This window comes from Aedes albopictus, chromosome 2, assembly GCF_035046485.1.
Source record: "Aedes albopictus strain Foshan chromosome 2, AalbF5, whole genome shotgun sequence".
In the NCBI taxonomy this organism is placed as follows: domain Eukaryota; kingdom Metazoa; phylum Arthropoda; class Insecta; order Diptera; family Culicidae; genus Aedes; species Aedes albopictus.
In genome coordinates this window covers 229,418,745-229,443,616 of record NC_085137.1, presented here as the reverse complement: position 1 = coordinate 229,443,616, position 24,872 = coordinate 229,418,745, and the positions used below count along the sequence as shown (strand labels likewise).

General features: G+C 38.1%; 1 protein-coding gene and 1 long non-coding RNA gene across 4 annotated transcripts in view; both read left to right on the top strand.

Annotated features, from left to right (window-relative positions):
* LOC134287952 (uncharacterized) overlaps positions 1 to 24,872 on the top strand; it is a 746,963-nt gene that overhangs the window by 80,934 nt on the left and 641,157 nt on the right. The gene's annotated exons all lie outside the window — the stretch shown is intronic.
* The window catches only part of LOC109401385 (cGMP-dependent 3',5'-cyclic phosphodiesterase), a 239,401-nt gene that overhangs the window by 41,943 nt on the left and 172,586 nt on the right, over positions 1 to 24,872 (top strand). For all 3 annotated transcript variants that reach the window (XM_062851275.1, XM_062851274.1, XM_062851273.1), the window contains exon 4: positions 21,873 to 21,968. In XM_062851275.1, coding sequence (XP_062707259.1) covers positions 21,873 to 21,968 — 96 coding nt within the window. The remainder of the gene's footprint in view (positions 1 to 21,872; positions 21,969 to 24,872) is intronic.

The following is a 24,872-nucleotide window of genomic DNA, read 5'->3' as shown; positions in this document are numbered from 1 at the left end:
TAAGTCTTCGGTTGTGCTCTAGATCTGCTTTAGCTGCAGAAGTATGCTTTAGGTATCTGCTTTAGCTGATCTAGATGAGTAGTATCTTTTAATATGATTATGTAGTGATCTAGATATGTATCCTGAAGGATTGGAGTCTTTGAAGAAGTGTCTTGGATTTATTGTTACCACATTTACAAGCCTTAGATATTAATATAGATGGGCTGTAACTGCTCTAGACATATTTTTAGAATGTCTCTCCAGAACACTAGAACTTGCTTTTAGAGGGCTTCAACAAAATGCTTTAGGTTGATAGTTGCTACATTTTACATCTTTGGTTTTGGTATAGATTTGCTGTATCTGATCTAGATCAGTTTATTTTCTTTCAATATACCTCTCCAAAGCTGTAGATCTGCATCCTGGTGAAAGCAGTCTTTGCTAAAGTGCTTCGGATTACAGTCAGGTCTTTTTTACGCGGTTTTCATTTACGCGGCCACGTAAATGGAAACTCCACACAAAAAAAAATCATCGTCTTATTTCTGCATGATTCGTAGAGAAATGGTGAGACTTTTTTTTACGCGGTTTTGTTTAATTTTAAACTGAGTTTTTTACGCGGTACGTATCCCCCGCGTAAAAAAAACCTGACTGTAGTTGGTATTTACGGATAGTTGCGGTATTCTTACGTCTTCGGTTCCGATCTCGATCTGTCTTAGGTATTCTTTTCAGTTCAGCAATCCATTTGGAATTTACCATACAAGCTTGAGAAATATTTCATAAAGGTTGATAGATGGTAAATACGAGGACCACTGAAAATGCACAATAGAGCTGTAGGCTAGAGAAATCCAGCTCCCATTATTCTTCTGCTTGGAGAACTACACAAGCTGAATCAAATAAATGACCGTTAGACATTTCAAGGCTTCACAGTGAAATGCCCGCATGACAAAGTATCAACGAACTAATTCCTTGTTGAACTTACATCGATACTCGATAGCGATAGATAAATCATTGTACACTGCATCACACAGGTCCCAACCAAGTACGGGTTCTGATCTTATCAGACGATATTGGATTTTCCTGATTCATGACAGTAACGAACCTGTAACCCCAAGCACACAGTTTATAATGGAAAATGTGTATAGACATTACCGAAGCATTCACTTCAAGTGATACTCAAAATTGAGTTATCTAAATTTGTGAACTCTTGTTCCCTGTCGCAACGTAATTATAGCTCGGTTCGGTATCACCGAGCGGACCACACTTTGTCGTGGAGCCTGTTATGTTCGACACAGCGTGGAACCGATGTCTCCTGTTTTATCGTCAAGTATCATCCCTGGTGTGTGCTGCACAGTTCGGTGTCATAATGGGGAAGATAAAATCGAACAATGTTCCATGTCATTATCACGCTTTCGCACTTGACCCAAACAGTTTTTGTCGTTGGTCTGGTCGTTTGGACTCTCAGAGCTCAGCCCGCTGGCTGGTGGCGCTGGCTGGCTGGACTGGATTGTCAACGGCTAACAGTAGCGCTCTTCTCGCTATATAGCAGCAGGTTGATTCGACTGGCACTCTATCAATGTCGCGCATCTGTTTATTTGCATGCTCTTGAAAAGTTTCTGACTGCGATGCAGATAAATACGACAGCCAGTCAGTGGTTTGAATTTAGCTTTATTACATCACGTTGCAAAACTTGGCCGTTGGTCATGTCTAGCTACGAGAAGTTCAAATCAAATGTGTATCAAAGTCGTAATTAAAAAGTAATGTAAGATAGAAATATGTATAACATTTTTATCAAAACTGTGAGCACGCTCGTGTTTTGAACTTCATTGCAATTCATTCTCTTTCTCTAGTTATTTATGGCGATACAAGGTTTGACATTTCCAAAACATGTTTTTAAAGTAGTAATAAAAAGTTCAGTTCAAGTAGAAAAATACTCTTTATGCGTAAAATAATTATTTTTTTCTCTGTTTGGTATTATTCAGTAAAATTCATGATTTACGCGGTTTTCGATAGATAAATTCATTGGACATTGTACTTATTAACTCGCAAGCTTACTTCTATATGTGCATTTGAACTTCTGAGATTTCGATCTGTGAGTATGTGGATTTTGTATGTGAGTATGTGTGTGGCAAAAATGTTTGGGATAGGCAACCTTTTTTCTCTCACAAAAAAAATCAACAAGCTGTAACTTTTCATAGAGTGCATCAAAAATTCTCAAATTTTGACTGCTTGTCAACCTATTATATGTGCATCATTGGTACAAATTTGGGCTCGATTGGTTAAACTTTCGCGAAGCTGGAACTGTTCTCGTAAAATACGATTTTTTAGAGAACTTATTTTTGAACTGTCATATCTCGGATACCAGTTAACTGAATTGAATGAAATTTTGAACGTTTATCAACAATATATTATTGCTTGAAAAGGCTTGAAAAGTGGGCTTCGTGGCCGTGTGGCTAGAGGCGTCAGTCATCTAGGCGTTTCGTAAGCCTCGGAGTGTTGGTTCGATTCCCACTCCAGTCGGGGAAAACTTTTCGTGAAACGGAAAATTCTCCACTGGGCCACTGGGTGTTATGTGTGTTGTCCGTTGTCATATGTAAGTGCTTGTTCAGTCTGTACAACCTCTGGTTGAAGACGGTGTAGTGTCTTTTAAAAAAACATTGGTACTTTTAACACGTTGCAAAAAGTTGTGATGGATTGACGCTTTCTCGAAAAATCGAAAAAAATTTACATCACTGTGATTAATTTTTAGTTTCGATATCCAAAGATTTTCTACTTCTGTTCTTAAGATATCTATAATAAGATATATTAGAACCTATTTGGATTTTTTTGTGCGATATTGTAAAATTGAGTTATTTTACTCTATATGGGTGAAAATGTCAAACCACTATAACTTTACTCGTCGTGAGAAAATATTAAATATTATAATGTCGTAATGAGTATCAATATATTGTTGATAAACGTTCAAATTTTCATTCAATTTGGTTCACTGGTTTCCGAGATAGGGTGACATTGGGTATTATCGGCAGGTTTGTTCTCTTCGTCATGGAAGATTTTTGTCAACCAAATTGCCTGAAACTTGGCTATATCATTCAGCTTAGTTGGGAAGGATTTGAGGCCAACTCTGAGTTCAATAGGGTTCAAAAAACGCCCCAAGACGAAGAGAACAAAACGGCCGAGAATAGGTAATTTCCCCTATAACAGTTCAAAAAATAATTGTCTAAAAAATAGTGTTTGACGAGAACGGTTCTAACCCCGCGAAAGATTAACCAATCGAGCCCAAATTTGTACCAATGTTGCACATATAATAGGTTGACAAGCAGTCAAAATTTGGGAATTTTTGATGCACTTTATGAAAAGTTACAGCATGTTGAACTTTTTGTGAGAGATAAAAAAGTTGCCTATCCCAAACATTTTGACCACCCCCTGTATCTGCCGGTCACACGAAAGAAATAGTTCATTTAAAAATCAAAATATACGATATGATTTTACGTTTTTATACTATTTATATATTTTAGTCTAGTGCTACTTTTTCCCTTATGATGATCTTGCAGTCTCGAGCCCCGCCATTTTCCATGTTTTTGATTTCTTCAATCGAATCAATCTTCAAATTCTACCCACATGACGTTGCAAAGGAGAAAAATTGTGTCCCATTCAAACAAACCGAAATGAGGAGGATCACATGTTTGGATGGCCACGAGCCAGCCTTTGGTTTGATTTCCATATGCCCTTGTGGTGTATCCGGAGCGACCACCAGAGCCGGTCTAATTGAGCCAATCGTCTTGCTCAGCCTAAATGAATGGGTTCTCCATCCTGTCATCGAAACGGCGGCGGTGGCGGCGTCGGCTGCGGCGGTCAGAGGCAGTAGTAATTAGCTAGATCTCTATCCGGTCAATTTGACCGTCCGATTCGCAGAGGCGGGCAGACCCAGACAGAGGGATTGCGGGATATTAATCTACTTCGTGGAAATGGGAGAACATTCTTGCTCGAAGGCAAGTATCTAATTGTATGGAAATTGAAAATGGATGCCTATATTACTTTCTTTTGGGTTTTCTAGGCTTTCCTAGGGACTGAAATGTAAACGCCATATAAATTACTGGAAATTAACAATGAAGAAGAGCAATTACTAAAATAAAAATACATCTTCCCTTTTAGCTTGAACAAATATTATTTTTTTCATGTTTGTTGAAGATTTGACTTTGATTTATTTTGCTGTGATTACTGAATTTTGGAATTTCGATGTAAAGCTTTCTAATTATTGGTTGATCGATTTGTCTTTATTAAAGGGACTTTCAGCCCTTGGCTGGTTCGTCTCTACTTTCTAATTAAAGTTATTCTCCGTATATGCGTCAGTATTTTTTGAAATAAATCCAAAAACCATTCTATTTTTCTGTAATTTTGTAGAGTAATTGAAAAATCAACATGTTACTTCAGAAAATATGAGGAGTTTTTCGAATGACTTTTCGAGCTGTGCGTAGTTTTCCTGAGTTTTTTATCTGAATTAACGAGATTTGTAGCCCTAGGCTAGTTCATCTCGGGACCCACGCTTTACTTCCCTTCCGAAGGAAGAACTCACATTTTGCGAGTTTGTCGGGAGTGGGATTCGATCCCAGGTCCTCGCCGTGATAGTTTTCCGGAGTTATCATTATTAAAAAATCAAAATTATCGTTTTTTTAGAAAATCTAAGAAAATAGTTTGCAACTTTACGCTAGTTTAAAAAACGTAGTTTTCTTCAAATCTTTCAGAACCAAGTTTTATTGCCGGGCCCGGTTGTATATTGAAAAAGAGTTGCATTATGTCCATTAATCGCTGTGATATTGGGATTTCTTTCAGGTTTTTTTTTAGAATTTCCGTCTAAGAAAAGATACATATCAGGAATTTATTTGGAAATTTATCCAGGGACTTCTTCTGAATTTCTACCGTTTTTTTCTGTAAATCTTCCGATTTTTTTCAGAAATCCCTCCAAATTTTCTTAAAAATATTATCTAAGTATTTTTCCAGAAATTCCGTCAATAATTCTTTCAAGAATTGTTTGAGAAAATATTCGAGCAATCTATTCTGAAATTTTGGTCAGGGATTCTTTTTTCTAGAGATTCCTCCTGAAATTTCTCGAAATAATCTTTCAGAATACCTCTCATGGATGGCTTCTGAAATTATTCCATTTCTTAAAAAAAAAAAAACAAAAACTGATGGACGGATTCCGTCACAAATTTCTCCAGTGGGGATTTTAGAAAATCTTCCATGATTTACTCCTTGCAGAGTTTCCTACAGAAATTTCATCAGATTTTTCTCCATAAATTCCTTCAAGAATACTTCCCATGACAAAACCTCTAGGGATTTCTTATGAAACTTATTCAAAGTTTTCTTCATGAATTCGTAAAGGTATTCCACCACAAACGCCACCTGGGACTCCGACAAGGATTTCTCCATAAAGCATTTCCAATCCAAAACAAGAAAAAAAATGCCATTTTTGACACAATATTTTAAATTTGGAAAATGATTTTGTTCATGCGCTGGATTTCATAAAGCATATACTTTTGCATAGGGGTTTCCAGTTAGCCTGGTTAAAGCTATGGATCGCCAATTCGGAGACGGCGGAATTGATTGCCGTTACGGTCGGGAAAAATTTCTTGACTCCCAGGGCATAGTGTATCATTGTGCTTGCCTTACAATCATGCAAAGGCAGGCAACCCGAGCAAAGTCTGATAGCAAATTGAAAACTAGTTTTGATGTTGTGATATTGCAAATTTTGATAACTCAGGTTGTTGTCGTTTTGGTCGTTTTAACGGTCAAAAATGAGAGCAGAAAAATGTTCCCGTAACAGCAAGTTGAAAACAGCTCCTGCCATCAGTGATAGCAAATTGATAACTGTTTTTGCAATCAGTGCAAAAAAGGAAAAAAAATCATTAAATGTAGAGTTTTTGCGATTAATATGGAAACCTAAATACAATAAGATAATTGTACAAATATTGTATGACTAAATGAATTAAACTAGAATGCCTAGAAGTTTTAAAATTACTCACACTTTAATATTTATAATAATTTAAAGTGACAGCAAAACGAAATCAAAATTTGAAATCAAATAAATTCAAGATAATTCGATATTAAAATGTGATATCAATTTGCTGCTGATTACAAATCGTGTTTTGGATTTGCTATCATTATGTTGTTGGACTTTGCTCGGGAAAGAAAGCCATTCAATCAATAACTGTGGAAGTACTGAAGGAACACTAAACTGATGAGAGGCAGGCCAAGCTCTAGTGGGAACGTAAAGCCATTCAGAAGAAGAAGAAGAGAGATAAGATATTTTTGCATCATCACATAACCATTTCTCATCAATCACATAACTTTTTTAAGGGCAAATGAAAAAAAAATCTAATTTCCTTCTACACAAAATTATAACTCGAAAACGGTTTGTTGGATTGAAATAGTGTCTTCGAAGATGTTTGAGGATATTTGAAGGACTTATAAAATACACTGAGAGTAATATACATTGCGGATTCTTTGTTTGATATTATATAAATTCAATTTTCCAAAAATCTTACCTTTAGAGTTTTTTTTTTATTTTTCTGTAGAAAGCTAATCCCTAAATTTTACAAGTAGCCCAGGATGGTCAAAGGTTTCTAACTATTTCTTCTTTATTTTTTTTAATTTTTCGTCGATTTTTAAGCAATCAAAAGGAAACAATGTTTAAGATTGTAATTCAAACATTGATTTTGCGTACAAAATCCAATGAACAAACTAGACGTAATTTTTTTCTTACATCCAACCATACTTAAGTTACTGCTAATTTTGAAAATCAAATAAATGAATGAAAATGTATGGGAGCGTGTGAAGATTTTTTTACTTTTCTACAGTTTTGATGAAAAAAATCAATAATTTCTCAAATATGTGGATTTTCGAACCGTTTCGAATTATATTAGAGAAGGTCCATTTTTTTTATTTTTCGAATTTGCTGTAACTTAAGTATGGTTTGATATAGGAAAAAAGTTTTTTTTCTCATTGGAATCTGTTAGAAATAAAAATTCTCAAAAAATGTTTCTGTTCGCGCAAATGTCTCACCCTATCAATAAAGATTATATATTTCACGTTTAGATGTCGCTAAATGTTTACTTATGTAATCTCAACATCAATAATAAAGTTCAGTAGTTACTCTGACCGCTGCCATGGCAGAACAATTATACACCTCGTCTATATTTATTTTAAAAGTCACAACGTGGGGACGGTTCCTGGCCAAACAGTTTCCTTTTGCTTGTTTTAAAAATCGATGAAAAAGAAAATTTCGGAAAAAAATAGTTAACCTTTCAAGATGCGCCCTAAAAGTATCTGAAACTGCACCGCGCTCGCACTGTCTACGACGAGCGAGGTTTTTGGTGGTGTTGTACATTTTAAAACAGAGTGCGTCCTAAAAGGTTAAAAGCAATTGACTATCCTGCTTGGCAAATTTTGATACTGAAAGCCAGCTTTCTACCAAAAAAATAATTAAAAAATCGAATGGCAAGTATTTTGGAAAATTGAAGTTATATGATACTTAACATAGCTTCACAATGAATATTTCTCTCAGCGCATTTTGTCAAAAAGTCCTTCAAATATCCTGAAACATCTTTAGAGACATCAATAAAATCAAACAAACCGTTTTCAAGTTATAATATTTTTTTGGAGAATTTCTTGGCTTTTCAGTTCGATTGTGAGATCAAAAACACCTTATGTTCCCTTACTCCGACGTTTCGATCCGTATCGGATCTTTATCAAGGAATCGAGTTTTTGGTTGTTTTTCGTCATGTAGATTTTTCAATCTTTCAACCGTCATTCGATATTCCAGTTTCCCGTCCGTTTCTACCCGGAGAACCGTAACTTTAATCACTAGAGATCGGGATTCGGACCTCTTTCGCTACTGCATGTTTGAAGAATTAATTTAGGTTGTTGTCCATACGCACTTTTCAACAGTTAGATGAAGAATATTACAAAACAAATAACATGAAAAACGGTCGCGTCTACGCGATTCGTGCTTTGAGGTGGAAATGCTCTATAGATTCCATTAGAAATACCCGCATGAATGCCCCCAACAATTTATTAAGGAATTCGACCTGTGATTTCCGCATAATTTCGTTCAGTGGTTCCAGCAGGAATTTTTTCAATGATTTCTACAAAAATACATATAGAGATTCCTTCAGAAATTCCTCTCGGTATTCCTGGTATTGCTCCATGTCATTTTCTCGGAAAGTCTTCCATGTTTTCCTCCGTGGGTACTTCTTGGAATTTTTCCATGGATTTATTCAGAATTTTTTCAAGAGATATTTACAAGGATTTGTTACAGAAAATCGTTAAGAAATTTTCTAGGAATCTTTACAGAGGGCTGTAATTCCTTTGGCTCGGATTCCTTTGTAAATATGTCCATCCACGAAATCCTCCCAGGAATCATAGATTTAGCCAAGAATTCTGCTAAAAAATTTCTCAAAAGATTATTCTAGAGGTTCCAGCAAGGTCTTTTCAATCAGAAATTCTTCAATTTTTGAGAATCATCACAAAACCTAATATCTTTTTTTTTGGTTTTGTGATAACTTAAACATCACCCCCGTTGAAGACTGGCGCTCGAACCTAGCTATTTAGCACACTATAGTTGGAGGAATTGCCAATGCAGAACCCGTAGGTCAAGATCATCATAGGGGACCTAAACGCTTAGGAAAGCCAGGAGAAGGAATTCAGACCGACGATTGGAAAGTTCAGCGCCCACCAGTAGACGAACAAAAATAGCCTACGCCTCATCGATTGCACCGCCTCCAAGAACATGACCATTCGTAGCACCTTCTTCCAGCATAGCTTCCCGTATCGTTACACCTGGAGCTCACCACAAGAAAACTCTCCGTTATTACCAATGTACAGTACCCGGTACGATCTAGAGCGACTGAAGCAACCGGATGTCGCCACCGCATACGCGCAGAATCTCGAGGTAGCGTTGCCGGACGAGGGTGTGCTCGATGTGGCCCCGCTGGAGGACTGCTGGAGTACAGTCAAAGCAGCCATCAACAACGCAGCCGAGAGCACTATCGGGTACGTAGTACGGAGTCGACGAAACCATTGGTTCGACGAGGAGTGCAGTGCGGTTCTGGAGGAGAAGGACGCAGCGCGGGGGGTAATGCTGCAGCATGGAAACCGATAGAATGTGGGGCGATACAGACAGAAGCGAAAGCAGCAGACCTGTGTCTTTCGGGAGAAAAAGCGCCGCCTGCAAGAAGCGGAGTGCGAGGAAATGGAACTGCTGTGCCGTTCACAAGAAACACTTAAGTTCTAACAGAAGCTAAACGCATCCCGCAAGGGCTAGGTGCCGCAAGCCGAAATCTGCAGGAATAAGAACGGAAGCCTTTTGACGGACAAACGTGAGGTGATCGAAAGGTGGAAGCAGCACTTCGATGAACACATGAATGGCGAAGAGAATGTAGGCACGGGGGATCAAGGCAGCGGAGGATATGCCTATGTTGGTGCAGCAGAGGACGGAAACGAATCAACTTCCACGCTGAGAGAAGTTGAGGATGCCATCCACCAGCTCAAAAACAACAAAACGGCTGGTAAGGAAGGTGTCGCAGCAGAACTCATCAAGCTGGGCCCGGAAAAGTTGGCCACCTGTCTGCACCAGTTAGTAGTCGAGATCTGGGAAACCGAACAGCTACCGGAGGAGTGGAAGGAAGGGATAATCTGTCCCATCCACAAGAAAGGCGACAAGTTAATGTGTGAGAACTTTCAAGCGATCACCATTTTAAATGCCGTCTACAAAGCGCTATCCCAGATCATCTTCCGTTGTCTTTCACCTAAAGTAAATGAGTTCGTGGGAAGTTACCAAGCCGGTTTCATCGACGGCCGGTCGACAACAGACCAGATCTTCACCGTACGGCAAATCCTCCAGAAATGCCGTGAATACCAGGTCCCAACGCACCACCTGTTCATCGACTTCAAGGCGGCATACGACAGTATCGACCGCACAGAGCTATGGAAAATCATGGACGAGAACAGCTTTCCCAGGAAGCTTACCAGACTGATAAGAGCAACAATGGAAGGTGTGCAGAACAGTGTAAGGATTTCGGGTGAACTATCCAGTTCATTTGAATCTTGACGGGGACTACGACAAGGTGATGGACTTTCCTGCTTACTATTCAACATCGCTCTGGAAGGTGTTATGCGTCGAGCCGGGCTCAACAGCCGGGGAAAGATTTTCACGAAATCCGACCAATTTGTCTATTTTGCGGATGATATGAATATTATTGGACATTGCGGATGATATGGATATTATTGCTTGAACATTTGGAACGGTGGCAGAACTGTACACCCGCCTGAAACGTGAAGCAGCAAAGGTCGGACTGGTGGTGAATGCGGCAAAGTACAGGCTGGTAGGTGCGACTGAGCGAGACAGGTCAAGCCTTGGCAGCGATGTTACGATAGACGGGGATATTTTCGAGGTGGTTGAAGAATTCGTCTACCTCGGTTCCTTGCTAACGGCTGACAATAACGTGAGCCGTGAAATACGAGGAGGACCTGCAAGCACTCGGAGTTTTCGAGCGACGCGTGCTAAGGACGATCTTCGGCGGCGTGCAGGAGAACGGTGTGTGGCGGAGAAGGATGAACCACGAGCTCGCTGCACTCTACGGTGAACCCAACATCCTGTGGCTAAAGCTGGGCGGATACGGTAGGCAGAGCGTGTTGCAAGAATGCCGAACAACAACCCTGCAACGTTGGTGTTTGCTAACCGGTTGGTACAAGAAGGCGTGGAGCGCAGAGAGTACGATGAGTGGACCAGGTGGAGCGTGATCTGGCGAGCGTTGGGCGTGACCGACGTTGGAGAGCTGCAGCTTCAAATCGAGTATTATGGCGGCAAATTGTTGATTCAGAATTTGATAATGAACTAAATAAATTAATGAACCAGGTCCGCTCCACCACTGTGACTTACTTCTAACTAATACATACGTACTTGATAGAAGTATGTCACAGTGACTCCTGCGCCGCCGTGACTCTTCTGTAACAAGTGTGTTACCTGAGGATAATCTACGTCCAAGGAAATGAAGGAAAGTTTCATGTCGAAAAGTTCTCAACCGACCGAGAAATCCCAGAAATCTTTGGCTTGGTCTTGTAGAACACCCGCGTGTTTAATATTTCGACAATATACATATACTTATGCAAGCAATGAAATACTATGCCTTAAAACATCCGGAAATGATATGACGCAGCAGAATGCAAATTTGTGATTAAGAAACTACGAAAAGCACACCCGTTGACCGCATCGGTTCTGAGTACATGTATGTTTACATTCATCAATTATCACTCTCCGTTAGAAAATTGTCTTATACTTAAACACCTACACACCCGTCAAGCCCTTTGAACGTTTCAATCGCGTCCACGCGACCCAAAGACGCGCACTTCTGTCTGCCCGCGTTGTTTTCCAAAGTAATTTATCACCTCGCTTTTCCTTCACCCCCCATCTGCCATCGATTTTCGTGGCGATCGTGTTCATAACTTTTACGAGACAGCTCGTACCTATAGGCAGGCGGGAGGAGGGTTCTATTGACCAATCCTCCCACTTCTCCCTCTTCAACCTGGTAAAACGAGAGGAAACTTCCACTAAACGACGACCATCCCAGCCGCGGCCAGAACGGTTAGCGAAAACGGAACGAGCTAAAATTGACATATTGCCCCAGAGCATCGATTGACGGACGGATGGATGGATGGATGGATAGATAGGTGGACGGTCCGGCGTTCCCGAAGCGCGCGCACATTATCTGTTTGAAGTCATGGGATGTTCATGAACTACGTAGACATTTCGGGACATAAAGACTTCCTTCCAAATATTCTTTGAAATTAGTGAATGGAGCAAAAGTCATCAAGAAAGGAGGGGATCTAGAACGTTCAAAAATCGATGTGCGTAGGCAATGAACAGCCCCTGAAGGTTTGCCGACATATGCTTCATTGCCATTGCTCAAGGGGTTGGATGTTTACGAATTGTGTGGAGTTAGCCCTGTGCCGCAGATACACACTAGTTGTGTATATAAACAACGTCATGTTTTGCAGGGAAAACATAAAGAGTACCGAAGGGAATACGAGTGTTGTTTTCTCCCATATGCTGCCCCGCTGGGTTATGGCTCGGAAAACCCATTGGAGGAATTTATTACACCTCGGCCATTGGGGAGTGAGCACTTTTTTTACGGAACGAGTTATTTAAGCACAGGAGATGAAAATCCATAAGAAACTTTTCGGTGTGTACGTACACATGCATTGGCAATGGTATTCCCCGAAAACATCGATTTTTTTATTCTTTTGAAGGTTACAAATATGAGATCTGTATGAGACGCGGCATCAAATTTAACATCGTACAGTCGAGACTCCTATAAGATCACTGGTCGGGGGGTGCAATAGGAATCCGCTTAACCTTCCTTTTGCATCACGTTGGCAGCAACTCGCTGACGTAGTGTACGGTTTGGGTCAAAAATGACGCTAATGCCAAAGGAGGGTTAATAGGAGACTAACAGCTTATGGGATTTCGGCTTTTGGGGGTGTGACCTATTATCTCGGGTATGTTAAGAGATAGCGCAATACTTTTTTCGGCAAATTTTTAGGGATTGAAAACATCTGCCATTTAGAGATTTGGTTCATATGATTAGTTGACCATTTGGCCGCTAGAGGTACCATCAACAGTTTGATGATAAATTGCACTACAGGAACCATATCTAGTTGTCAAGCAAACGTTACGATATGCGACAGCTCAAGACCCTGACAATTTGGAAGGATAGTGTCTTCGGGAAAGTGGTTGGGTACGTAAATAGCTTACTGATGATGAGTTGTGAAGTTCGAAATTCCTCCGCTGGATGGCGCTAGTGAGCATGCAAATTTTCAAAACCTCATATCTCAAAACCCCGATAACTTAGAAAGTTAGTGTCTTCGGCAAAATTGATCAGTATGACCTAGACTTATATAAAAATGAACACTTGTTTCTCAATTCTGCCACTAGGCGGCGCTAGTGAACATGCAAATTTTAGAAATCTCATAGCTCAGAATCCTGATAACTTAGAAAGCAGGTGTCTTCGGCAAAGTTGATCAAAGTTGACATAGACTTAGGGGAGGAAGGGGTAACCCCGTCACCTTAAGCATTGGGATTATTCAAAATTAATGTAAGAGGTAATTTTATATTTTGACCACGCAGAGTGTTTGATACATTAGTATTTTATAAGATTTGTACATTAAAATATTCAAAATATGTTTATTCCTCCGAATTATGAACATAACACAAACATATTAAATATTGATATTGTTAATGAAGTGCGGCTAAGACCGTCATCTCTATGGGGAAAGTCCGTCATACCTTTTTTTTTCAAGATACTTTTGAAGATTTTTATTTGAAAATGTTTCCAATATATTTTTGATGATTAGTGATGGTTTACCAATTTCTCTAATCATCCATTTGGCAAAAAGGGTCTTTTTGCGGTTTGGCCGAATGCCAAATAAGGAAAAAACTACTTACGCGATCATGCCGTTGTTCTCCATGTACATCAGTATAACTGGAAAGAACAGCCTATGATTTAACCTTTCGCACCGTTGTTAAAAAGTCCATACTACCAAAACACCTCGCTCGTTCTCTTCTTCTTTTTCTTCTTGGCATTATGTTCCAACTGGAAAAAGCCTGTTGTTATACTTGTTCTATGAGCCCTTCCACAGTTATTAACTGAGAGCTGCCTCTGCCAATGACCATTTTGAATGTGTATATCATGTGGCAGGTACGAAGATATTTTATAGAATATGCCCAAGAAAGTCAAGGAAATTTCCTTTACGAAAAGATCCTGGACCGACTGGAAATCGAACCCATCACACACACGGTCATACCTCGATATATCGTAACTTTCTGCTCCGTAAAGCGTTGAACATGATTGCACCTCGATTAACTGAACTAGATAAAAATAATTATGATTCTATTTTGTCAGCCCTCAGGTGATTCCTTGAAGAATCACTGGAGGAATACCTGAAGAAATCCAAAAAAGAGTTCCTGAAATAATCCTCGCCGATGCATCACGATGAGTGACGGGTTTACCCGAAAAGCCAACTTTTCCTAAATTGCACCGTAATTTCTGAAAAATTGTTGAAACTGACCTTTCGATGAATCTTGGCACTAAAGAATAGTACAGATGAGAATACCTGATTGATTAAAATAAATTTATATACTTGTTTTGTAATCCAGAGGCTAAATTCTACCGACGAAAAATTACATCCACCGTTGGTGCAACAATGTGTGCGTTTGTTTTGTTTATTTTCTTCGCGTTTGACAGGTCCATGTTGGTATTATGTGTCTCAAAAGAGTAAAAACGGTAAAAACAAATAAGGTGTGGCCAAAAAGCTACTAATTAACTATTTTCTGGTAGAATCATTGAGGTGACGGGCTTACCCACCCTGACGGTGTTACCCGCTTTTCCCCTACATAAAAATGAACACTTGTTTCGCAATTCCGCCACTAGGCGGCGCTAATGAACATGCAAATTTTAGAAATCTCAGAATCCTGACAACTAAGAAAGTTGGTGTCTTCGGCAAAGTTGATCAATATGACCTAGATTTACATAAAATTGAACACTTGCTTCGCAATTCTGTCACTAGACGGCGCTAGTAAACATAAAATTTTTAGAAATCTCATTGCTCAGAATCCTGATAACTTAGAAAGTTGATGTCTTTGGCAAAGTTGATCAGTATGGCATAGACTTGATTCGCAATTCTGTCACTAGGCGGCGCTAGTGAACTTACAAATTTCAGAAATCTCATAGCTCATAATCCCGGTGTTTATGTTAGGTACGATATTTCCCATACAAGTCACCCTCCAAAAGTTGCATGCAAGTTTACATACTAACATAAAATGCTTAAATCTATCAAATTTGGTAAAAATACAAAACAAAATATTTCCCATGGCTCGTTAATTTACAGGTTAACACCTATGTGCCTGTGCCTCATTTTGCACCCTATTTCAAAACTTTAAAAATCTGATTCTCAGCCGTTTCTCAACGAAAATTTGTGAAATTTTGACAGTTGATCACAGAATCCTTCTAGTTTATGGAACCGGTATCACGGTTCCGATTTTTTACGTTGTTCCGGATTTATGGCCGTGGATACTGGGGTAACCTCCTTATCAGATAGAGGTGCAACCTATAATTCGCCTTCGAAAACTAGCTTGCGGCATTCCAAACTTCATGATTTTGCAAAACAAGAGTATTGGAGCATATTTCTAGAGATGCTGAATACACTGGCCACTTCTCCGGATGTTCCGGAAACCTGGTGCCCTCAGGGAAGTGGCCACTTTCTGACCGGTTTCGAAACCTAGCTTGCGACATATCAAACTTCATGATTTTGCAAAACAAGAAAATTGGTACATGTTTTCAGAGATTTCGGATACACTGGCCACATCTCCGGATGTTCCGGAAACCTGGTGCCCCCAGGGAAGTGGCCACTTTCTGACCAGTTCTAAACCTTAGCTTGCGGCATATCAAACTTCATGATTTTGCAAAACAAGACTATTGGTACATGTTTTGAGAGATTTCGGATACACTGGCCACATCTCCGGATGTTCCGGAAACCTGGTGTCTCCAGGAAAGTGGCCACTTTCTGACCAGTTCTGAACCTTAGCTCGCGACATATCAACTTTCCGGAACAACCGGAGAAGTGGCCGATGCATCAGAAATCTCTAGAAACATGGTCTTTCTTGTTTCGCAAAATCATGAAGTTTGATATGTCGCAAGCGAGGTTTCAGAACCGGTCAGAAAGTGGCCACTTTCCTGGGGGCACCATGTTTCCGGAACATCCGGAGATGTGGCCAGTGTATCTGAAATCTCTCAAAACATGTACCAATAGTCTTGTTTTGCAAAATCATGAAGTTTGATATGCCGCAAGCTAAGGTTTAGAACTGGTCAGAAAGTGGCCACTTCCCTGGGGGCACCAGGTTTCCGGAACATCCGGAGATGTGGCCAGTGTATCCGAAATCTCTGAAAACATGTACCAATTTTCTTGTTTTGCAAAATCATGAAGTTTGATATGTTGCAAGATAGGGTTCAGGACTGGTCAGAAAGTGACCACTTCCCTGGGAGCACCAGGTTTCCGGAAAATCCGGAGAAGTGACCAGTGTATCCGAAATCTCTCAAAACATGTACCAATAGTCTTGTTTTACAAAATCATGAAGTATATATGTCGCAAGCTAGGGTTCAGAACTGGTCAGAAAGTTGATTGATTGATTTGTCTTTATTAAAGAGACTTTCAGCCCTTGGCTGGTTCGTCTCTATCCAAGGTCAAAAAGTGACCACTTCCCTGGGGGCACCAGGTTTCCGGAACATCCGGTGATGTGGCCAGTGTATCCGAAATCTCTGAAAACATGTACCAATTTTCTTGTTTTGCAAAATCATGAAGTTTGATATGTCGCATGCTAGGTTTCAGAACCGGTCAGAAAGTGGCCACTTCCCTGGGGGCACCAGGTTTCCGGAACATCCGGAGATGTGGCCAGTGTATCCGAAATCTCTGAAAAGATGTACCAATAGTCTTGTTTTGCAAAATCATGAAGTTTGATATGTCGCAAGCTAGGGTTCAGAACTTATCAGAAAGTGACCACTTCCCTGGGGGCACCAGGTTTCCGGAACATCCGGAGAAGTGACCAGTGTATCCGAAATCTCTCAAAACATGTACCAATTGTCTTGTTTTACAAAATCATGAAGTTTGATATGTCGCAAGCTAGGTTTCAGAACCGGTCAGAAAGTGGCCACTTCCCTGAGGGCACCAGGTTTCCGGAACATCCGGAGATGTGGCCAGTGTATTCTGCATCTCTAGAAATATGCTCCAATACTCTTGTTTTGCAAAATCATGAAGTTTGGAATGCCGCAAGCTAGTTTTCGAAGGCGAATTATAGGTTGCACCTCTATCTGATAAGGAGGTTACCCCAGTACCCACGGCCATAAATCCGGAACAACGGAAAAAATCGGAACCATGATACCGGTTCCATAAACTAGAAGGAATTTGTGATCAACTGTCAAAATTTCACAAATTTTCGTTGAGAAACGGCTGAGAATCAGATTTTTAAAGTTTTGAAATAGGGTGCAAAATGAGGCACAGGCACATAGGTGTTAATTGACCAATTTACCATTTGATTTCTTAAAAAAAATGTTTATGCAATTCAGTATCATAATTTACATTTTATATAACTAATTTTGGTATCATAATGGCCAACTTTTCCGAACTGGCTCATTATGCAACTGAAATGAGTTGCATAATGAAAAATAGTTGTATAATGTTCATAATGCAACTCATTTGAGTTGCATTATGAACATTATGCAACTCAAATGGGTTGCATTATGAAAAAAAATCATTGCATAAAATTTTGTATGAAACTCGTTGCAAAACTCGATTTTTTCAGCACTCTTCGTATTTATCCAACTCGGCCAGCCTCGTTGGATAAATGTACGACTCGTGCTGAAAAAATCAACTTTTTGCAACTCGTTACATAAATAACTATTCCATGCTTAATGGCTGGCAGTGAAAAAGGCCTCAAATTGCATATTTTGCCCTATAAATTGGGGTATAGCTCAAAATTGTGACGTGCTGGAGCAAATCTGGATTCGGATTCAGCGGCCCAAAATCTGTCAGACACACATAAGTTTGCTCTTGAGACAGACCAAAAGTTAATCATGTGTAATCACTTTTTATTGGCATACGTCCCCACTGGGACATAGCCTGCTGCTCAGCATCCTCTACTAGTGATTATGTTGCTCCTGTGTATCGTATGGATGGTTCGAACATACTTTATGCCTAAGGACGTCAGGGATATTTTCATTTCGAAAAGTTCCTGGACCGGGAATCGACCCCATCATCTTCAGCATGATCAAGCTGAATACCCACACTTTTACAGCTGTGGCTATATGAACCTATTATAGCCGAACCCTATTTAAACTATTTTTGCCAAAACTGCAATATTGTTTTAATCATTTTTGGTTTCGAAAGGATCTTCTAGGTATTTTGCATATAATAGTGCAAAACTGTATTGTAATTGTGATACTCAAGAAAATATAACAAAAACAAATTCTTCATACTTGAAAAAAAAAACTGACAGAAAACAAAGCCGCAAGAACAAGACAGTTCTTTACAGCATTAATCGTTACTTTGATTTAGTGGATTTGCCGGAGAAGCCGTTCTTGTCCATGATTTTCCATAGCTGTGTGCGATTGATACTGTCGTACGCCGCCTTGAAGTCGATGAGCAGACAATGCGTTAGGACCTGGAATTTGCAGCATTTTCGGAGAATTTGCCGCACGGTGAAGATCTTGTCAGCTGTCGATAATCCGTCGACGATTTTTCTAAATATTTTTTTTGGGGGTTTCTCCAAAATTTCTCACGAAATTCTTCCTTCGATTTTCTTCAAGATTTTTTTTTCAAACGTTTATTTAAAAGGTATAATTTCAGAAGCAATTTTCTACAAAGATTCGAACATTGTTTTTTCAGAAATTCCTCCAGGGGTTTCCTTTAGAAATTCAGATTTTGTTTCAGCAGCTTTTTCAGAACTTATTGCTTGAATTTCCTCAGAGTTTCGTTCAAGTATGACATAATTTATTCAGGGATTTTCCAGGAATTTTTTTTAGGAAATTCCTTTGGAAAATTCTCTAGAGATTCAAAAAGTTCTTCCAGGGATTTCTCCAAAAGTTTTTCCAGGACTTTATTCAGTTTTTCCAGGAATTTATTAAGACCTTCCTTCATGGACTTTTTTTTATAATTTATTTATTAATTTTTTTCCAAGGATTCTTTCAACAATTCCCCCAGAACATGTTCTTAGCGTTTTTCAAAGAATTTTTCAAGCAATATTTTTATGCATAACTGCATAGTTCTTTCAGGTATTCTTTCAAACATTCCTTTAAAATTTTAAATATTTTTATTTTATTTCTTCTGTAGTTTTTTGAAGAATTTATCTAGGATTTCCTTGAGAAATTCCAGCTTGTAGAAGTTAAAGGATTTTGGTGAACAAATCTCTTCTGAAATTACTTTCTGAACAGACTTTTATTGAAGAGATTTCTTCAGAATTTCCTCCACGGATTTCTCCAGAAAAAAATTCGCAAGCACTTTTTCTTCGGAATTAAAGCATTGTCCAGTTAGAATCCGGACGCAGATAATCACTTATATCTCAAAGGTGGAATAACATACAGAAAACGTGAAGCCCTCAAAACAAAGATAATTTACTGTAGTTTCATGGAAAAATATCATTAAAATTATTTAATTTAATTTTTAATACATTTTCTTATTTTTTCCGTGATTACTTCCTTAAAAATCTGCACAATGGTAGTAAATTTTAACATCAACCCCTTCGGCGGATTTGTTTAACAATCAGGTCATCTCTGTAGTGTCCTGAGACCCTCTACCAATCTGATTAGGATTCCAAAGAAACTTTGCCAAATATTTCTCTTCTTGCGAAATTAAGGGCTATTCAGTGAATTCCAAAGAAGCGAAATTTGAGTGTTTTTTCGTTAATAAACACTGTCCAACAGTGATGACACCACTACACATCTCAGGCTGTCGTGATAGCTCACCAAATTAGCTCAAACCTCTACAGATCCCTTGTGTGCATTTTTGAAAAGCAGCACGCGATTCTTGAGGTTATCATCTTTGTACACATTTGGTGTCAAAATCGTGATGTGAGAAAACGATGTCCAGAGCTCGAACTTCCTGGCAAATCTTGGAATTCCAAGCAGATTTATCCATGAACATAAACTTCAATCTTCCTTGGGCACTTCCTCATGGCATGGTTAACAACAGCTGTGCACATCACACATAATGGTTATGGAGACATTAACATTTTTCGTGACTGTCGTACCTGACCACGCTTAATTTTCAGCGTGTTTGTGCAAGATTTTTTCCTTCACTTGTCTTCAATCTGAAATAACTTTTCACTCGTAGCAAGAAAATCGATGAAATTTTCACCGTCAATAGAGGACTTGTTTATGATCAGACTGCTGTAAAAAAAATACGATTATGATCATTGAGAGCGTCACAATAAATTATCCTTTGCGTCCGGATTCTAACTGGACAATGCTTTACTTGCAGAGTTGTTTTTCCAGGACTTTATTCAGTTTTTCCAGGAATTTATTAAGACCTTCCTTCATGGACTTTTTTTATAATTTATTTATTATTTTTTTTCCAAGGATTCTTTCAATAATTCCCCCAGAACATGTTCTTAGCGTTTTTCAAAGAATTTTTCAAGCAATATTTTTATGCATAACTGCCTAGTTCTTTCAGGTATTCTTTCAAACATTCCTTTAAAATTTTAAATATTTTTATTTTATTTCTTCTGTAGTTTTTTGAAGAATTTATCTAGGATTTCCTTGAGAAATTCCAGCTTGTAGAAGTTAAAGGATTTTGGTGAACAAATCTCTTCTGAAATTACTTTCTGAACAGACTTTTATTGAAGAGATTTCTTCAGAATTTCCTCCACGGATTTCTCCAGAAAAAATTTTGCAAGCACTTTTTCTTCGGAATTACTTGCAGAGTTCCCTCAGAAGCCTGACGTCATTTTTGTTTTCTAGAAAGTGAAGATTTGTTTTAAGGATTTCCATTAATCCTGAAATTGATCGAGAAATAATTTTGGGAAGTTTTAATAAATTTCTAATGGAATATCTGAAGATATCCCGGGGGATTTTTTTTAAGAAGTGCTAGGAGGAATTTATTAAGAGCTTTTTGGAGAAATATCAGGAAAACTATCCTAAAGAAATCTTTTCACACAATTCTTGGAGGATTTTCTGAATGTATTCTTGGAGCATTCTGTGGACGAATTATTGAAAAAAAAATCTTGTATGCATACATGGAAAAATGCCTAGATAAGCGTCTGTTAGGATTAAAAAACAAAAGGTATTTCTGCAGAAATTTCTTGGAAATAAGTCTGAAAATTTTTTTGAAAAAAACGTGGAGAAAATCTGTAGGAAATCCTTCAGGAATCTCTGTATAAAACCCTGCTTGAATCTCTTGAGGAATGCTTGCCTGAATCACTGAAAGTCATGCAACAATCTCTCGAAAAATTCTAGCAAGACTTTCTGGTCGTGCTGGAATCTTTAATGGGAGCACAAGAGCAATTCCTGAATAAATCTTTGGTAAACCTGAACGAATTTCTGCAGGAATCTCTGGACGAATTAATGAAAAATCTTTGAAAGAATTCCTGTAGAAAAATTTGAAGAAGTCCCTGGATAACTTCAAAACAATTTTGTTAGCTAGAATAATGTCTTAAGTGATTTCTGATAGTTTTCCAGAAGGAACCCACGGAAATCAACCTAAAAGATTTCTTGAATATATTTCTGAGGAAAAAAGATAAATTTCTTAAAGGAGCCCTGAAAGAATAAAAAAAAACCGTCGATGGTTTTACCGAAATCTCAGCTGCTGAGTGTTCGGTAACGAAATTTTAACGAAATTATGTAAAAAAAAATTACCAAATTTCGGTAAATTAATGTCGTTTTTCTATCAAACTCTAACGAAGTTCGGTAAAAGTTGATACTCTTACCGAATTTTTCCTTGTAAAACAAACTTAACAGTTGTGATGTCGGTAAAACATTACCGAAGTCGGTGACTTTTTCTTAGTGTACAGGAAGGTGGAATAAAAATTCCCTATTATGAAATAGGTGCATTACAACACTTGAAAAAAGGCACAAATAAACGTTTTTCATATTCATGAGGCAGCAAATATTTTAGAAAAAAAATCAAATGAGCAATCACTGTAGATAGTATTGAAGGCTCTTTCGCCTTTCCAAAATCTAGGTATATGATGCGTTTTTTCCTACGCGAATACGAATAGGAGCGCAAACTAAAATTTAAATATCAGAAAGAAAGTTTTTCTTTTGTCACAATAATAATACTTTACATATTCTTTCCTTTTCCAGATAAACTCAACACATTTAAAAAACACGTCACAACAAAATGGATACCCGTTTGTAATAGATGATCTGAACAAAGACTTCTCTGAAGTCATTGAAATGGTAAGTTTTTTCTAAAATCAATAGATCACAACCTACACGTTTTTACAAGCACTGAGATTTGCATCTGAGCCAAAATGTGAATTTCAGTGGCGGAAGTTTTTCTAGGCTTTTGTAATATATTGAGATGGTCTGCCCAAAATCTACGCTTCGTACAAATTTTCAACTTTTCATGTGTAGAAAATTTAAGAGAGGGGATCAGGGAAGTCTGAGATGGCCAAATTTCGAACCTTATGGTTTTGGACAGCGTCAAAGTTGCCACAGTGTTCTAATCTTATATGTGCATTCTATAGTATTGCATAAACTCTATTTAATCTTAACTTCCTCATAGCTATAAACTCGAACAATCAGATTGAACTTTGAAAATGCCATCATAAAGCGTTGTTTACTGCGCTCATTCTCGTCAAATCAAATTATAATATTTTTAATTACATTGCCATCGTAACGCAATTTCAATTTCACGGTAAATATCGTAATCCGATCTCGGCCGAGATACTGTGTTGTGTTGTGTCATGAAGCTTTTCGCAGCATTAATCGTGTTTATTGATGGTTGCCCTTTGCTCTTTCCGCCCGGACGACAAAATGGTCGGTCGGCATCGCATCCTACGGAATGGGGAGCAGCAGCTGAGCTGGTGTCGGGAGACCAAAATCTCATTTGCGGTCTAGGAGGCGATGGAATTGATCTGCACGTTGCAGGTTTCCGCAAAGGGGTTCCCGCGCTTAATGGCATGAAATTGGAAAGCATTCCGGAATGAAATATTGTGTGGTGATTTAAAATGTGCAGCAGTGTGAGTTAAGTACGATAAAAAAATCGATGGTGGCACATGACTTCGACTCCTGGAAATGGAAACCGGCAAAAACAAGACATGGGCTTGGGGTCCATGTTAAATAAGATGGAATCATGGAATCGATAGGGAGCATCCAAGAGCGTACGTGAGGTTATACGAGTGATGATTTTGTATAGCGAAATTTTTATCCCTGTCTGTAGGTCATGAATACATATTTACACCGTGTCAAATAAGTTCTCATACAAAATACAAATTAACAAAATATAATATTATTTCCCATCTGTGATTCATATTTCAAAATGAATGCATGTATTGATGGGCCACATAATACTGAATAAATAAAGCATACGTTTTAGAATAATGCTATTTTCTATTTGTTTTTACAAGCTTAGCAGTACACTTCCGTTTTCTGAAATCCGTTTGCTCCGGCACGCAAGAAAAATGTTCGAAATAAAAAACAATCTACGGTAGTCAGAGCCGTAGCGTGGTCCCACGGCGCCCTTGGCAAGCATCCAGATTGGCGCCCCACGACAATTAGATATTATTATTTTGCTTATTTTTTTTATTCAAAGTTATGAGTACGTTTTCAAAGTTTTCAAAGAGTATAAGTACGAACACATTTTGCATTTCAAGAATCATACTAAGACCAACACAATAGTTAGAAATGAGATTTCAGATTCTTAACGTGAATGATGCATACATTTTTTGATGAAATCTTAGTGTTCCCGGATTTTTAGGATGAATTTTGTTTTCAAAAACACTGAGTTGAATTTCAGGAGCTTTCAGAAAGCCTCAAACGTTTTTACTAATCTTTGGCTATAGCTTCAATTGATTTTACCAGAATTTTCTGATAACTTCACCAAAAGTTTCTTCTGAAGTTCAATCAAAATATTTCTTAGAAGATCTGTAAGTAAATCATCAGGAATCATTAGACTAACCATGGAAATGAAGGAATACCAGCAGAAATTCCTGAAGGAATCTCTATGAGTTTTTGTTAAAATCTCTGGAAGATTTTTTGCTGGATTCATTGAATGAAATTATAAAAAAGATTGTGGAAGAATTCCTGCATTTATCCGGAGGAATAAATGATTGAAATCTTCAAGAAATTTAAGTAAGCATTCTAAATGGAATTCATGGAGTAATTCGTGAAGAAATTTTGGATGAAGTGTCAGTTTTTGTAACGGAAAACCTGTAGAAATTTCTGAATAAATTCCAAATTTATAATTTTATGGAGGAATTTATGAAGACATTCATGAAAACTTTTCTAGTGAAATTCTAGCAGAAATTTATGGATCAATCCCTAGTGAGCATAGTACAGTTTTAAAGAAGATTTTCTTTCAAAAATCCCTAGAAGAATTTCTGAAAGAATTCATTCTCAGAGGGACTTCTGAAGGAATCCCTATAGTAATTTCTAATGGAATATCTGGAGGAATTATTAAACAAATCTACTGAAGCGTTACTTAGTAATTTTATATCCTTCAAAAGAGGAATAATAAAGTTGTTGACAAGTCCAAGGCTTGTGCAGTCTCTGCTGTGTGGTCCAATAACCACCCGTATTTAATAAATAATCGAAAAACACAAATTTGATTTGATGCACCTCTTAATTTCAATGGATTTGGCTGAAATTTTGACCAGTTACTTCTTTCAGGATGCCAATCAAAATATGGGGGTGGACTTGAGAATCAGAGAACATTTTTGAAAAGCTGGACAGGCCTAGTATTTATAGTACCTTAGATAGACATAATGAATCATACCTAGACATTTAGGTATTGTCATGAATAGTATTTCATGTAGGTAGATATCCTATGCAAACAACCATTAGGTAGACACTACAAGTAATACTTACAGACATTTTTTGCAGGAATCCATTGAAGGAAATTATTAAATATCCATGGAAAAATGTTGAGAGGAATCCTTTGACTCATTTCTGAATAAATTCCTAGATAACTTCCTAAAAACCTCCTTGAAGGCATTTCTGAAGGGATTCTTCGAGAATTTTTAGTAAGAATCTCCAGAAAAAAAATGTTTTTTGTTTTTTTAATAATCTTTGGAGGAGATTTTGAGAGAATTTCTGGAGAAATTCTTTGAAAATTTTTCAAAGAAATCTTTTGAGGAATTT